Below are 17,690 nucleotides of genomic sequence, written 5' to 3'. Positions count from 1 at the left end.
ATATAACCTACAATGAAAATGGCTGATTTCGCACATTTGCATTGCACATCTGTGAGAATTAAAATACGCCATTGCACTAAATATTGATTTAAATGGTTAGTAATGGAGTTAATAATGAGACTAAAAAATATATGTATTGGGGTTTTTTGGGGTTCGGACACTTTTGGATCATTCAATATGTCCCGGGTCAAGTTGACCCAGGAACATTATTGCTGTTACTGAGAAACGAACATTACCGGAGGGTTAAGGTATGAAGCTGTGTACTTTGTTCACCACTGGTCATAATGTGATTTTTGTCCAACAATCAACATTAGGTTGACCATAAATATCTAGGCTACTCTCAGTGTGTTTGATTTTGTCCATCATAGGACAGAGGATAGATATGTTATAAACACAGGTACTCCACACAGGAAGTCAATATTACTGGCTTGTTGCAATGACAGCGGTCCTGTCCCTTTAAGAGACCCGGAAACGATTTCTCCGTGTGTGTTCACTGGTCACGGGTCCCAAACAGAAAGCTGAGCTCCCTCCCTGAGATGATATCCCACCCTGTGATTTGGGCTTTTCGCAGCAGTGTGAGGTGCTGGAAACACCGAGCTCTCCTCAAAGCAGCTCCGTGGGCCTCGGACATCCGCGGTTGGCGCTGGTATTCCTCTCCGAGTCGTGGTGGTGTCACGGGCATGGATGAGATCCTGGCGCGGGTTGTTGCACCTTTACCCACCTACGAGACGAGAGACAAATCCCCTCCTCCTCCAGAGTCTAACAGTTTGGAGTTCATGCTCTTCTACAGCAGCCTCGACAAAGAAGGCAAAGTGGATGTGTTGGCGAAGCTGTCCCAGGACTTCGGAGTAGACCATAAAGGAGCTTCAGAGCTCGCACTGAGGTTGCTGGACACCCAGCTACGAGACGTGGGGACCATCTTACAGGTCGAAGACAGGCTGCGGTACAGCCTCACCCCCAGATATAAACAGTTACTGAACCATATAAGCAGGGCTGAGGGGGGAGTGAAATTCCTGGTGGATCTCCGAGCTGATGTTCTTGAAATAATCGCCTCCAAAGCGAACGAGAGCCCACAGATCAGGGTAAAACATGTGTTTACTTCTTTCTACGGGTGCCCGCATGACTCAAACAGTGCGGTTCGCATACAGGCGCCTGGCACTGTTATGTAACCCTGAATATTTATCATTTATCTGAAGTGTTTGCTTAATATAAACAGTAGACTGTGTGTGTGACTGCTTAAACAAATACCCCCCACCCTGAGCCCCACACCTCGCTCTGCCCCCCTCACACGGTTTAACATTTCAGTTTCAGTGGCAGATACCTTTGCCCCAGTTTGCTCTCGCTCTCCATCTCACTCTCCCTCTACCTCTAACTTGAAGAAGTTGATAAGATTTCTCGTGTTACTTCATAACTTAGACGTGTTTGCAGGCAGATTACACAAGGCCTCTTTGGCACAAGTCACCTCGGTTTCATCCTGGTTCTCTTTGCAGCACTTTTATTTTCTTCTAAGTTGCTGAAAGCTCTCATAACACCATTAAATCTTTGCACGAGTCAACCACTACTTTGCTACAACAGCAATGTGAAAGAGCAGAATATAATAAGTCACAAGTCAAGACTGTTTTGATGTCTGAGAAGTTGAATACATAATTGAAATAAAAGTAAGCTTCAAATGTTCTATTATGCAGAGATTGCTCCTGTGCTCTTTCCTCCCTGTCTCCTCTCTGCAAAGTTATACTTGAGGAAACATAACCTTTCCCATGTCTTGTACCTTGTAGTTTAGTCATTCATGTTCTCTCAAGTGTAATGACAATGTTCAGTCCAGACTGCAGGTCTGAAGTGTAGGAGTCTCAATGCACACCTTGAAATAAGAGTGGAGCGTTTTTCTGATGGCAAGCCTGCTGTCAGACTAATTCTATGCCCCTTTTTTTATTTCCAGAATGTACTTCACATGTGCTCCACGCAGACGGAACGAGCTGAATTGATTTTTGCTCTACTTTATTTTTATTTGTAACATAAATGCTACAGCTGCTGGAAAACATGAAACTTTTACACTCTTATTTGTATATCACTTATTGTCTTCAATAAGATGATTAAGGTGATTAATTATTGGGGCAAATGATTAAAATCCAATCAGGGCCCAATAAAAGACAACCATCCTCTCTTATCAATGACCTGATCTTGAAGTAGTTGTTATTAGGGATGCACCGATCCCACTTTTTAGGTCCTGATACCGATAACGATACCTGGGCTTTGGTATCTACCAATACCGATACTAGCCGATCCGATCCACGTATTGATTTGTCAATCTCTATTCCTGAATGTGAAGATAGAATCATGTTTTGGCAACTTCAGGCTTTTCTGACTTTGTCAGAACAATTAAATCCAATAACCTGTCCGTTTTTTCAAACTTTGAATCCATTAATAGAAGGTTTCTTCCTTCTTTGCAGGAGGCTATAGCTGACGTAAAATTCTTCCTTTGGGCTTCCATTATATTTTTCAGTGCGACTGCCATCCATCGAAACATTACCACTGCACATGATGCAAGATTCCGGCAGAGTTGTTAGCAAAAGAAGCGTGACATGCAGCTAAACTGCAGAGTCTCTGTAGTTATCCTCCATCATGCTCCGCCGGGCAAAAATGCACAGACCGGCCGGCGCTGAGGACGTAAGAGACGCACATGGCTGTTGTAAACACAGAAAAGCTTAGAACTGAGATGAATAGATCTGCCATATGGATCGGCACTATATATCGGCCCTTTGTCACCAATATCGGATCTAGCTTTTTGAGTCCCATCTAGCCAATATCTGATACCAGTATCGGATCGGTGCATCCCTAGTTGTTATATTTTTTCCATGTAGCCGATCCTTTAACCCAGGGGTTCTCAAACTTTTCAGCCCTCGACCCCCTCGACCCCCTCGACCCCCTCGACCCCCTCGACCCCTACAATCCCTCAAAGTGATTTAATGTGGCTTCATTTAGCTGGTCTACAGAAAATTAGTCTACAAGAGCATGTAGCTGCAGAAAACTCATTACATTTTCTATTTTCAAGGTTTTATTTCAAGCTGAGCTACTGTTGTTGATTTTTTGACTATAATAGGTAAAATGTACTATTTTTAGATGATTTAAAAAAAAGAAAATATTCTGGAAGACATCTCACAACCCCCCATTTGTGTCTAATGACCCCCTCACGTGGTCCCGACCCACACTATGGGAACCCTTTTCTTAACTGACTCATTTTTGTGGCTCAATGTTTGATTTGGTGAAATCGAATCCTGCCATCAGCTAATCATAAACGAGATGAACATCAGGTAATACAGCAAGTAATATATCAAACCTGCAGTGTTCAAATCATCCAAAAGGAAACAGGATTGATTTATTTTAATCTTATCGATGGTTTTGGGCTTCAAGTGCAGATATTTGTGTTTTTGCTATCCAACATTTAGAGTTTTATTCATGGAGCTGGTAATTTGTCTAATCTCAGAAAAAAATTACATTTACAGCAATTAAACCAGTCTGCAGTTTATATTACTCATAGTCATAAATCCATAACAAGCATATTAACTCACAGTTCATGATTTGGTTTTGTATTTGATAGCAAACATACAGGGATTCAGAAAATGATGCTTTCCAAAGCTTACCAGATAAAGTGTTAACCTGCTTTATGGGGTTAACAAAACTGATAAACCAAACACACTGAAGAATCCTTAAAGAGCTGGAATGAGCAAACTTAAGATTTCCCTGCAAGAGGTCATTAAAGGTCATCACAAGGACGCTCACAGACACATGTGGACTAAATTGTTGGTGCCCTTCAGTTAAAGACAAAAAACCCACAAATGTCACTGAACTAACTTAAAACTGACAAAATTTATACAAAATAAAATTTGACTGAAAATTAATTAATGAAAATCAGACATTGCTTTTGAATTTTGGTTCAACAGAATCATTTTAAAAAAACAAACTTAGTGAAACTGGCCTGGACAAAAATGATGGCACCCCTAGAGGAGATTGAAAATGACTTGACTATATAGACATGTTAAACTAAAGTGTGTCCTCTGAGTAGCATCATCGTCTTCAAACTTGTAATCAGTCAGTCTGCCTATTTTTTAAGGGTGAAAAATAGTCACTGTGCTGTTTGGTATCATGGTGTATACCACACTGAACATTGACCACAGAGAGCTAAGGAGAGAGAGGGCTCAGGAGATTAGAAAGAAAATTATAGACAAGCATGTGAAAGGTAAAGGCTATGAGACCAAGCAGCTTGATGTTCCTGTGACTACAGCTTGAACTTATTCAGAAGTTTAAGGTCCACAGGACTGTAGCCAACCTCCCTGGACGTGGCTCCAAGAGGAAAATGTATGACAAATTAAAGAGACGGATATTACGAATGATAACCAAAGAGCCCAGAACAACTTCCAACTTTAGATCAGAGATGAACTCCAAGGTCAAGGTACATCAGTGTCAGATTGCACCTTCAGTCATTGTTTGAGCCAAAGTGGCAACCGAGGAGGACACCACTGTTGAAACCAAATCATAAAAAAGTGAAACTGGAATTTGCCAAAATGTATATTCACAAGCCACAAAGCTTCTGGGAGAATTTCCTTTGAACAGAGGAGACCAAACTGGAGCTTTTTAGTTTCATTAGTTCGTTTTTAAATTGATTCTGTTGAACCAAAATTCAAAAGCAATGTCTGATTTTCATTAGTTAATTTCCAGTACTTTTTTATTTTGTATTACTTTTGTCAGTTTCAAGTTATTTCAGTGACATTTGTCGTTTCTTTGTCTTTAACGGAAGGGTACCAACAATTTTGTCCATGTGTATGACATTCTGTCTTCAGTCTATCATTCATCACAGAGTGAAAACAATCAGATCATTTTTTATGTATTGTTTTACTTTGGAATAGATCTGAAAGCATGTTTGCTTCGCCCTTGTGTTACTAATAAGTGTCAAGTGCAAACACTTAAATATGATATCCAGAGACCCTGACTGCACAAACCCCAGAGGACTCGTAGCCTCCTCTCTGTTGCTCAAAATCTATTCCCTTCCTGCTGAGAAGTGGTTCAGATGAATTTAATCCCAATAATCACAGCCCACTGAGACCTTTTGGTCCTTACAAAGGTCTGAGCTACCTACAGCGTTCTATCCAGCACTGACTGCTGACCACCTTGATCTTGTAGGTTCACATCTTGTTGTTATTGCCAGAATTGATTGTGCTAAAAATGAGAAAAGGTCACGACTCATATAAGGCTTTTACTTCCTGCATTGAAAGCCTGAGCAGACCAGGAGAGGGGAGAACTTGCAATGCAGTAGGAGTAACATACAAACATGGATTAATAAAAGCAACATTTCTAAATGACTGAAGGAGGGAACATTTGGCTGCAGTTGCTGCCGTTCTTGCATAGGCATCACTTTGAGTTGCTCGCTGGATTAGTCTCTCATTTGGTTGATTAATTTATATGCTGCTCCTCACTCACTCTCCCTGCCTTCAGAACTTTACTTCCTATGCACCTGTCCAAGAACCGTGTAAAGAAATATCTCTAGTTTGCCTCCAGGAATTTCACAGAGAGTCAGAGAGGCTATTTTTTCCGCACACACAGCCCGCTAGGCTGACAAGTGGCATGCAGCCTACTGGAGGAAAGGTACTTGCACACCACGAGTATGACCTGTAAACACTTTGGCAGTCTGTGGTCATTTGGCCTTGGATAGACAGAGTGTTCTTTCCAGGCACGGTGGTTTCCATTGCTCTGTTTAATGGCAGTAGAGCTGCTCTGCAGCTCAAGGTAGCAGAGGCTGCATCAGCACACAATGTTGGCGCTTCACTGCATTGATGCAGCTCCAGTGTCAAGGAGTGTTGCTTTTTTCCTCCTGATGGAGTGCAGGGTTTTCCTCTTTTCCCTCGCCTCCTTTCCTCGGCCTTTCTCCTAACCTCAGGCTTCAAATACTCGGCCGCTCCGTTTCAAAAGGCTTCATCTTCTGCTAGGTCAATGGATACACATCTCGGTGCGGCCTTCCTTTTGTGTGGGTGAGAATTGGCTACCCACGGCAGTGGCTGCACACTCAGGGCTTGTTGATGTGGAGCTCTTTCCACAGAAATGCTGCGCTGGAATTAGTGGCCATTTTAGATTATTCCCCTCAGGCAGCTGGTGAAGTTGAAGTAACACAAATACACATCTGTACTCACACTGACACACACACAAACACACAAACACACAAACAAACACACAAACACATCCCCTATTGCAGTGGTGGAAGTTTTGCTGAACTTTTCTTCTACTTTGCAGAGTAAGTTTTGATTTGCTTGTCAATTTACAGAATATTCCAGCGTGAAACCTCTCACCCATAGAGCTGAATAATGCAAGGCCTGTTACATATTTGTGGGGAGGAATTTCAAATTGTGTTAGTTTAGGTTTTGAAAGTTGCTCACAGAGAATACCAGGCACTGGCTTATAAACCCCCAACTGTATTTGAGCTTGTTTGTATTTGCTATGATTATGAGTGACATGCTGGAAATAAAGTAAGCCTGCAGTGAAGTCGTCCTATGGAAGCGCCAATATAAGCTGTATTTCTGTGTTTGAGTGAGTTTGTGTGCATGCACCTTGTGCGTTTGTTTGTGTGTTTGCAAGAGATTTGCTTTAAATGAAGTCTGACCTTTGCAGGAGGACAGGCCCGCTTTCAAATGGCAAGTTGTTTATTGAAGTGCCTCCTCCACACCCATTGCAAGCTCAAACAAATCACTACTCATAATGTGAAAACATTCAAACAGCATACAGACACCCAGGGGACCACACAGCCCCACGCACAGTGTGTAAGATGCCGGTATGGAATTGTTGATTGCCTACAGGAAAATGTAAGCAGCTCTGCTGTCACTCAAAAGAGAAGAAGACTCTGAGTTCTCTCAATAAAAGGGGCCGTGAGGCGGTAAAGACGACGTGTTTATCCAGCATTTTAATAGTCTTATAAAAGCTGCAGTGTCTAAAGAACACTTTTACAGTCTTCTTCTTTACGAGAAGTAGAATAGTGATGAGAAGAACTTCCATAAGGACATTTTTTGCAGTGCTCAGATAACTTTGTATAGCATGACCTTCCTTTTCTTATTCATGGCAGGTATTTAATTTATTTATACGTCATCTGTGCCCTTAACTGTTGTTAAATACAAAGTCTTGAGTCTGCTTTCATTATCCCACATGAGGGAACTGAGTTTCTCGCAACAAAGAGAAGAATGTTGTGAATTTTCTATCACCAGCTGCGTGTGGATCCTGAACTCTCACCTTTTTCTCTGTAAGGACCTGAACGGCACGCTGAAGAGTTTGCTGTCTGAGTGGTTCTCTGTGGGTCTGCTCCGACTGGAGAGAATCACTTGGCAGTCCCCCTGTGAGATCCTGCAGAAGATCAGCCAGTAAGGACATGCATGCAACCTACATCTTTCCTTTATTTCTTTCTCTCACTCTTTTCCATTGCATAATGCTACATTTCTAAGGATGTTCTGAAGCGACATATATACTAGTGCTTCCATGTCAGATTTTTTTGTTTGTTTTTAGATATTTATTTCAGTTTTTCAAGATACAGAATACAAAACTCTTACTGACAACATACGTTGAAGAGGGCTCTCCATGCACAGCCAACTCAGCTGCACACTGAGATGACTTTACTCAGACTTTATCTCTACAATAAAGTCTAAGTTAAGTAATATCAGAGTGCGCAGTCTATTTTTAGTTTTCTACACACTGACAACACTTCAAGGTTTGACTAATCTGCAGTTATTCTAAAAATAAGTCAGATGAAATAACGTAAAACAATTTTAAGAAAATAACCATGCAAATAAAGAAAGACACTTCAGACGAGAATCCTACAGTCAACATATAATAAAAACAACAACAAGACATAAATCAAAAACAATGACTAAATAAACTGAGATATACCTCAGCATGATCTTTATCCCCTCTTGGTCCTTACATGGATGAGGTAGGGAGATCATATGGACACTTGTTGAATCACATGAGAGGGTTTTTCTCCATATGCTGCCATATTCAGTATAAAATACGTACCCTATTCCTTAGTGAGTAAGTGGACTTTTTTTAAAAGGCATGCAACTAATCACTTCTGAGATCCTCATTCCAGCCAGAGATCTGACTTCCATTTCATTATACTGTATGTCAGTTTAACAAAAAACAGCGGACATTCATCTGTGTCTCTATCTTCTGGATCAAAAATATTTTATTTTATTTTATTTTATATTATTTTATATCTTATTTTATTCCTTCTTCTATTAATATTTTGACTTTCTTACATACTGTTTATAAGAGCATACTGTAATGACTGAATTTCCCTCCCCGGGATAAATAAAGTATTTCTGATTCTGATTCTGAAATTAACTGCATCGCGCTAAGAGCTGCCACTTGTCATCTGTGCCTATTACATCTGTGTAGTTGATCTTTATAACATCATGGTAGTAGCCATTAACTGAAGCTACAGCCCTGGCTGTGCCAAAGCTTTGATACATGACAGGCGTTCCAGGCCTACAATAACTAAAGGGTTAATCATTAGTTTATGAGACTGGAAATTCTGACATTTAGTCAACTAAATGCGCACATCCTGATTTTTCTTACATAATAATCCAGCAGTGTATGTTCATTGACCTTGTGTTATACCTCTTAGTGTTAAACGTGTCCCCATCACTTTGAACTCTGTGTCCACATGGTGCATATAAAGGTGGATATGGAAATGGAAAGCGTGTTTCAGTGGCCTAATCAAGGATGGTGATGTTAGCATACAGTAATTTGCCAAAAGAAATGCTAACTGTTGTCTCTCTTCCAGTTACGAGGCAGTGCACCCTGTGAGGAACTGGACCGACCTGAAGCGCAGAGTGGGGCCTTACCGCCGCTGTTATGCCTTCACCCATGCCGCCATGCCAGGAGAGCCGCTGGTTGTTCTACACGTGGCTCTCACCGAAGACATCTCAGATAACATTCAGGTCAGAAGCAATAGCTGCAGGCTTTTGTGTTGCTTTGTCTGACTTAACTATACCTAGGAGGTTAGTTTAACACCTGGGATTTACTATTTTGTTCCTCCTCTTAGCTGACAAATGGGTTGTGTTGAAAAACAATACAGAGACCTTTAAACTGCACAGCCCTCTGGGAACAACCTTTACTGCACTGACCTTCTTTATTGTTTTCAGAGAGGAAAAGGTGCTTTGACAACACTAAAGTGTGGAAATAGTCTTCTGTGTGAAAGAGTGTAACACCCCCACAGTTTTGCTCCATCAGCTCTAAAAACACAGACACCTGTAGCTGCAGCTTTGTAGCAAAGACTCTGAGGATGAGCTGGTATGAGGAGGAGTAATGCAGAATTGTCTTTTTGACTCTTTTTCTATCTTAGAGTATCGTCCGGGAGTTTGCCACTCTCGACTCTGAGGAGGATGTGAACAAGATAAATGCTGCAATTTTCTACTCCATCTCCTCCACCCAGGCTGGCCTGCAAGGGGTGGAGCTGGGCAACTACCTCATCAAGAAGGTGGTGCGAGAACTACAGGTGAGAGTGGGCGGGATGCATTTGTCAGCCAAAAGTTGATCCAAGAGGTGCTTTGTTTAGCTTGGTGGTTAAATCACACAGAGGCTGTAGTCCTAGAATGAGCAGGCTGGGTTCAGATCCAATCTGTGACCCTTTGCTGTGAGTCATATCCCGCTCTCCAACTCTATTATAGTTTCCCACGGCCATATCCTCTAAATAAGGCTTCAAAAAGCTCCCAAAAAGTAACAGAAGGTCATTTCAAAGATTGTGAAATTTGTTGTCCAGATAATAACTCCTGAAAATAAATGTTATAATGTTGGGACATGTTAAAGTGCTTTTAAAAAGAATCACAGTTATTTCGATAAATGTCCATTATAGAGGTATATAAATGATTTATTGCACATTTTAGAGCATGAGATGCAGCTTTTTTTGCACACAGTTAGGGCTGTGAAACATCAAATTAAATGATTCACCCTGGCTGCATACATTATCTACATAAACAAAAATCCTGTCCCTGCACAGAAAGTATAAAACACTTTATAAAATGTTAATACAATGAAAATAAGTTATTTTTTTGCCCAAGGTCTCAAAGGTCTCACATAATAAAAACACGTGTGTCCTGGCCTGTACGCATTAACTTAAGTCATCCTCCAGTTTTGCATCTATAATAATAATACATTTTATTTAAAGGCGCCTTTCTCAGCACTCAAGGACACCGCACAGATATATATGTATATACATACACAAATTTACATTAAAGGAAACAAAATCAAAGTCAAAATGATAACAATATAAACTAACAAAGTGGTAAGAAAAAACAGAAACAATAACAAAATGACAGTGCAATTGGAGTCAGACAGATTAGGCGGTTTTGAACAGATATGTTTTCAGTTGTGATTTGAAATGGGGGGAAAGAATCTGTGTTTCTGAGTTGAGGTGGCAATGAGTTCCAGAGACGGGGGAGCAGAGCGGCTGAAGGCTCGGCCCATCTCTCAGAATGGGGCAGTGAAACAGCCTCTGCATTGTTGGTGTAGCCCACTGACTGGAAATATATATCCATCACACGGTGATGTAAATTGGCCCCTGTGTCGATGTAATAAGGGAGGAGTGATTTGAATAGGCAGGCATGCAAAAACACTCCCACACCTGGAGCTGTACCTCCTTGTACGCTATTGTGGTTTTGCTTTTTGTAGAGTCAAGATGTCAAAGGTTAGAGATGGACACGCAGGCTGCTCTGTTTTGGTTGCAAAAACTAGCACAAATGCTTATCACCTGTCCCAGCAACAAAGAGGAACAAAGAAAACAGTTGTTGTTGTTTTTTTTACAACGTGCTGACTGCAGTTGGTGCTAATTTGTTTGTTTGTGCGAACCACTTCACCTCAGACTGCTTCAACAGTGAGGGCCGACCACAGAAAGTTACAAACAAAAGGAAAGGCAGTTGGATAACACTTGAATTTTAACATACCGCTCAGAGACATGCTGTTGTTTCAGTCAGATTCTGGATCATATGTGAGGGTGCTGGTGCGGGTTCTTCTGGGACGCTGTTTTTCTGCCTCTGCATCCGTCTGCACCAGTCTGCACCCTCACCCCTACAGCATTCAGAGAGCCAATCAGTGCAGGGCCTCATTATTATCGCATCCCCGCCTGCTCAACGAGAAGAGTCCTTAAAGACTTATTAGCGCAGACTGATACAGGGAATTACAATAATCTGGCTAGATTAGATTGTAGATTCCCAACAGTGGTGCTGCATGCCATCTAAGACACTTTAAGCTTTTGGTTGATGCACCAAAGACAGTTTTGATCTATTTCAGGGAAGTTCACAGTCACACACATCATTTCACTTTTATTAATGTATGATTTAATGTACAGAATAAATCAGGCTTTATTCTTCAGCATACCAAACAACATTCTTGCTATTTCCATAGCCCTGGAGCATTGTGGGTTGCACAACATATACTTGGATTCAGACACCACGATATGAGTGTTCTGCTTGCATGTTGCCTGAATCAATACAGACTTTTTTCCATGTCGTTTAATATGCATAGCGTGGGAAGAACTACCAGAATCTGCTCAATTTGAATTCCTTGAAGATTTGGGTTCAACTGAGACAAGGTTAACTCAGTTCAACAACATAAAGCATCCAGTCTTATCAGTGAAGCCTTCAAACCGCCCCGTCTCATTATAGATAGATAATACCACCTTATCATGACAACGCTCCTGACACACGCACAGATACAGCTGTTAACTCCTGCAGAGCTCCTCATCTCCTCCCCTGTGGTGAAGCAGCTAAGAGTGCTGTTTGTCTCCTCCTCTGTAACAGCATGTCGCTCTGAATGACTCACACGTTGGATTCAATTAAAAGCCTATACAGCAGCCTTCAGGTTAGGCCCAGCAGGCACAGCATCATCCCATCCAAGAATGTAGCTGTGACGAGCAAGATTGTTGTTTGATTGTTCTCCAAAAGTTTTCCTTTTTATTGAAGTGCCAGCGCTGAATCATAAATCTCCCACTTATTTAAGCACTTGCTGTATGCATGCACACACAAACAGAGCGGCAGCCACCAGACAGGCAGTAATGAAATCTCATCCATCCCTCTCAATAAGCGCAGAAGAGCCCTCCATGTCGGGCCACTCCAGCTAGCACTTGTAAAATGATTTGAACATTGAATGGAACATCAAAAGCACTTTACCCAGCAGATGGGAAAAAGCTCTTTATAGTGTATCCTAAAACCAGGTTTCAGAGCGTTAAGCTGCCTCCACTCTACTTATTCATACAATGAGACTGTTTTGATTGCTGCAAGCTTTTCACTCATCGGCATTTTTATTAACGTCAACACGCAGATCATGGACAAAGATATTGTTGTGCATATTTTGAAGTTACATTAAAGCTATGTTTGTTTGAAAGAGAGTTATGTGGCACTGGGTTGTAAGAGCCAGACGGATGGAGAGTGATGTTTTCATCAAGAGGTGTTCTCGTTTTCCGTGTCAGCATCCTCCTCTGTCAACTTTTTCTTTCTAATGTAAATATTATCCAGAGGAGCACAGAGCCCTGACACATCAGTCATGCTGTGGTGGAAAGGCAGCTATTTAAACTATTCAAGCTTTGAGGAGCTAAGTGCTTACCACAAAGAGAAGTTAATACATGTTTAGCATTTTAACATAGTACGTCATGTAAGGGATGATGTATAGTGAATAAATGGTTGTGCAAATGAGAATCCTGACAGGGTGAGCAGGACCCTGAAGCACAGTGTAGGGTTCTCATCTCACCCTGAAGGGATTCTAAATCACATAGCCACCTGTTCACTATTCATCATCCCTCTTATTACCAGCTACTAACTAAAATCATGAACAAGCTGAAACAAAATGCTGATTTAAAGACAATTTTATTTATTGTAAAATGATTTATCTACATAGCTAAAAAAAAGTAGTCTCTCAGATACCGTGGCTTGTAATGCTTCAATGATAATGGATTCTTTTCATCCTACTTGTGGGATATAAAACTGAACCTTTTACACAGACAAGTTAAAATACAATCCTGCTTATTTGTTGTATAGATTCAATCAATCTTTATTTATATATCACCAAATCACAACAAATGTTTTCCTCAGACTCTTTCCAAACAGAGCAGGTCTAGACCGTACTCTACGTTCTATTATTAACAAAGACCCAACATCAAGACAGGATAAGATCCAGTCCCATCTTGAAGACAGGACTCAGTCTGATCTCATCTTAATCCACCATGAACAGAGCACGTTGCAGCATTTAGCAAGTTACAGTGGCAAGGACAAACTTCCTTTAACAGGCAGAAACCTCAGGCAGGACCAGACTCATGTTAGACACACATCTGCTGAGACCGTGTTGGAGAGAGGGATAGAGGGAGATGACGAGAGAGAGAGAGATGATAGTGGGGAGGTGGGTAGTGTAGTTGTAGCGGCTTGAGTCTGGCACATTCAAATTAATATTTACATTGAAGGTAACATCAGACGAGGTGAACGGGACTTCTGCGGGAATATTGATGTCTCCTCATTCAGTTCTTCTTCTTCTCTGAGCTTTGACATTGACTCACCTTTAAGCATAAATGAATCAAATATGTCAGCTGTGAACATTGTTGCTGTTATCTCTACCTGCTGTTGCTGTGAATCCTTAAACCTTGAATTCATCCTACCTCTATCCCCGTTTTACTGTTAAAGCAACAATGAATGTAAACACAGAGGTTGTTATAGGACTGTAGTGCAAATGAAACAATTGTGTCTCTCTCGAGGAAATGAAAACAGTAAATGTTAGTGTTCAATTTTAACGCTCAGCCTCTGTATTTGGGCGTCGTAGACCTTTGTAGTAATTTAACTCCTGTGTGTGACTTTCTTAACTTTTCCGTAAACACCCCTTGAGTACAATTACTCTCCTTGAGCCAAGTGGGATCCAAACCTCTGACCTCCACAGTATAAGTGCAGGACTCTCCATTTGAGGCCCCAGAATTACCAAAGCAGCAGTGTGGTATTATGCAGCAGCCGACTGTCTGACAGAGCATTACCTCCCGTAAAGGTGAAGAGAGGAGCAGCCAGCCACAGAGGGACCACTGTAATGATGGATGGATGATAGAGTGGAAAAGAAAAGGTCACAGTCGTGATTTAAGGTGAAGGGAGGAGGTCTTGCTTGTCTTTGTAGATTGGACCCTGGAGCACTGTTCTGGCACTTATCCATTTTTTCTTCATCCTTTCTTTCCTCTCACTTTTCACCTTTCCTCCTGCCTCTGTCCTCATTTCCACCACCTTTACTTAGTTTTAAACCTTCATTGGCACTCAGCATGGGAACAAGTAGGAGGTAAAGGACCGGAGAGACCCGGCCAGAGTGGGAAAGGCCAAATCCTGATAGAAAGACTGAGAGGAAGCACAAGGATAGAGTGAGCAGTAAATGGGAAATGAGAGGGCTTTATTTTGAAGTAAAGAAGGCAGTGAGGAGAACCATGCAGAGAGAGGCACCGGGTCAGGGGCTGTCTGACACTTTCACTTCCCTTCATAGCTTTTCACTCCTCTGCCTGCCGCACCGCTCAGGTCAGACACCGGGGCGGGAAGATGGGCAGAGATGCAAGGTGAGGATTGTGGCGAGAGGAACGGATTGAACGAGAACGCTTGGGATTGTGTGCGGTTGTTTTGTGTGTGTGTGTGGGTGGTAGAGACACGGCATGGTGGAGAGGCTGAGGAGAAGTCATCTTCCAGAGGTGAGAGTGCAGGCGACGGAGGAGGAGAAGGAATAGGAGGGAGGGTAGGAAAGAAAAGACCATCCATCTCCATCTGTGAGGCGGGATGGCGAAGTGGTGGAGTTGATTTTTAATGTTGTTGCCGTCTGAGGAACTAAAGGCTCCAGCAGCAGCTTGAGCATAAACATAAAAATGTAGTTTTGTGTTTTGAAACTTGGGCTGCGTGTTGATCTCCTTTTTCTCTGCTGCAAAGCTGGTGCCCTTTAAATTCTGGAGAGGATCAAATCTCTGCTGCCTCTCATCTGTTTTCTTCATACCTTTACCTTGTTTTCCCTTCCCTTCCCTCTCCTGTATTCTATTTTTGTTTTCTCTTGTCAAGCTGGTTATGGGAGGTTGAAGAAATTCTTTGCTCAGATGTGTCTGCATGCATGTTTATCATTTTTATTTTGAGCACTGAATAAAAAAGGAACCATTTCATAATTCTAAATTAGGTATATAATTTAAAATAGCACCACTAAACCCCTCTGAACAAACCTCTGACGTGTTTTTATCTTTTTTTTTTTGGGAGCATTTATAAATACCCAAATTGTCACAGTTCCTCTGGCAGTATTTGGAGCCTGGTTGTTCAAACTGCACACACCAGCACACTGTTTAGCTGTCAAGATCGTGACCTCTCATTTAGCATTTTAATCTCCATTTCTGTCTCTGGATAATCCAGCTGATCACTTTGCATGAAAATATAATCTCCACCTTCAGTTGCTTCAGGCACGTCTTTTCTTTATCTCAGACATGTCATGAAACCATTCAAATCCAATCAGGCCGGCTGTGCTCTGACACAATGGTGCTGCACCATTATGTTAAAGTGACATAAGAAGCCTTTTCATCGTCAATTTATAGTCAGTGACACAATTGAGTCACAAAAAAATGCATTACCTGCTGCTAGTTGCATAATGTAAGAGACAGTCTGTCTGCTCCCCCGTCCTCTGAATACCCTTTAAGAAACTAAAGTAAAGAAGGTTATCACTGTTTTAACATCCTGGGTCTCTTACACTCAAAGTACGCATCTAAGAGTTAACTGTCCCCCTGTCTTTTCTCCTCATGTCTTCCAGAGTGAGTTCCCTCACATGGGCCAGTTCTCCAGCCTGTCTCCAATCCCAGGCTTCTCCTCCTGGCTCCAGGGCCTGCTGAGCCAGTACAAGAAGGAGAGCCGGGGCTCTGACCTCCTCTCTGAGCAGGAGTGGAAGGAGGTGGAACAGGCCACAGACGCAGAACCGGGCGTCCCTGCCATCGAGGCTCTTCGTAAGCTGATTGGCACAAGTGAGTGGATGCACTCGGAGCGGCTGTCCCGCGTCCTGGAGCCCGCCCTGATGCGTCTCTGTGCCTGGTACCTGTACGGAGAGAAGAGGCGGGGCTACGCTCTCAACCCGGTGGCCAACTTCCACCTGCAAAACGGCGCCACCATGTGGAGGCTGAATTGGCGCGCCGATACCAGCCCGAGGGGAGTTGGGAACTCCTGTGGTATCATGGTGAACTATCGATACTTCCTGAACGAGACCTCTAAAAACAGCGCTCTGTACCTGCAGAATAAAACCATCACAGCGTCAGAGCAGGTGCTGGGACTGGTGAACCAGTTCCAGAAGAACAGCAAACTGTGAGGCGGGGACACGCTCCTCTGCCCTCCTCTGCTTTGTTAGATTGCACTTAATTTCAGTGATAAGGTGACTTTATTTTGTTTAATTTATTTTTAATTTACATGTTTGGTTAGATCCATGAAACGGCTTGGGAATGGACTATTACAGACGATAAGGTTTTTAATTGAAATGAGAACATCTCTCATGTAACGTGTGGCCTCCTTTCTCCTGTATGCAGTGCAGTGGTTAGACTCTCTGCGTCATTAGGTCCCTGGTTGAAGCTGTTGATAATGTGTAAGTGCTTTGCAGGCTGAGAGAGTGTGGCTAATGAAGCGTGAGGCATCTATCAATGCTATGCCATGTTCCTGGATAACAGTGTGTGTAATGGTGAAGCAGGCAGGAGCAATGAGGGAGCGCAGCTACTGGAATAAATGATGCTGAGATTCTTTCATTTGGCTGAACAGACTCTCTGCACACATGTTGGACACTGGCTGAGGATTGGTTCCTCTTGTTGGCTTTAAAAACACCTGCTGTTAAATTCTTAATTTCTCCTTATGCTCAATACAACACTGGGCAGAATTACAAACTGTAAATCTTATTTGGTATAATAAATAACTGAATGTTTTTTCTGCCACTTATCATGACTGCACATTTCACAGGGGATGCTCTGGGCTGCAGCCTGCTGGTGTCTAAAATCAGGGGGATTCTTTGATAATCATGCCTTCACATCAACACACACTCACACTCACACACACCAACAGCAGCCTCTCCAGAGAACCATCACTGATGCTCTAACCGCTCTGTACAGGTGCCAAGCAGGGCTCATATCAGCCCACGTCCCATTGTTGTGAAATAATATATCACAGCAAGTTGACTGTGAAATTACATTTTATCTCTCCGAGGAGCCAAACTTTCTTTTCATTTTTTCACACTCTCTATCTCTCCCCCCTCTCACCCCGTGCTGCCGTGTGTCCTAGAAACTAATGGAGTGAGAAATAAAGTTAAAGTAAATGGTTAGATTGATGGTGTTCAGCTGTGCAGATGGGAGGGGGAGGGGAATAAAGAAGCGTAAAAAGGACAGTTGTTTAAAGGATGCCCTTCACAGACACTGTGAGAGTCACTGGAGAGACCAGAGACAATACGAGACCCTTTCCTCTCTGTGTAAAGGTGTGTGAGAGTGAGAGTGAGAGTGAGAGTGAGAGTGAGAGTGAGAGTGAGAGTGAGAGTGAGAGTGAGGGTGAGAGTGAGAGAGAGAGAGAGAGAGTGAGAGAGAGAGAGAGAGATGCTGTCACACCATCTCTCAATAAAGGTTGACACTGTGGTGTGTGTTGCTGTGGAAACTAAAATGACAAACTCCA

At 42.3% G+C, this 17,690-nt stretch overlaps 1 protein-coding gene across 1 annotated transcript; it reads left to right on the top strand.

Moving 5' to 3' along the window:
- The first annotated feature begins 449 nt into the window (after window positions 1–449).
- mlycd (malonyl-CoA decarboxylase) lies at window positions 450–17,349 on the top strand. Its single transcript, XM_034686655.1, has 5 exons — window positions 450–1,082; window positions 7,282–7,394; window positions 8,813–8,969; window positions 9,374–9,526; window positions 15,811–17,349. Exons 1-5 carry the CDS (start codon window positions 537–539, stop codon window positions 16,354–16,356), a joined length of 1,515 nt encoding a protein of 504 aa, XP_034542546.1. The 5' UTR covers window positions 450–536; the 3' UTR covers window positions 16,357–17,349.
- The last annotated feature ends 341 nt before the right edge of the window (window positions 17,350–17,690 follow it).

The sequence above is a fragment of the Notolabrus celidotus genome, chromosome 6, assembly GCF_009762535.1.
Source record: "Notolabrus celidotus isolate fNotCel1 chromosome 6, fNotCel1.pri, whole genome shotgun sequence".
In the NCBI taxonomy this organism is placed as follows: domain Eukaryota; kingdom Metazoa; phylum Chordata; class Actinopteri; order Labriformes; family Labridae; genus Notolabrus; species Notolabrus celidotus.
Note: the sequence above shows the minus strand (reverse complement) of the source record. Positions and strands in the feature narration are given on the sequence as shown.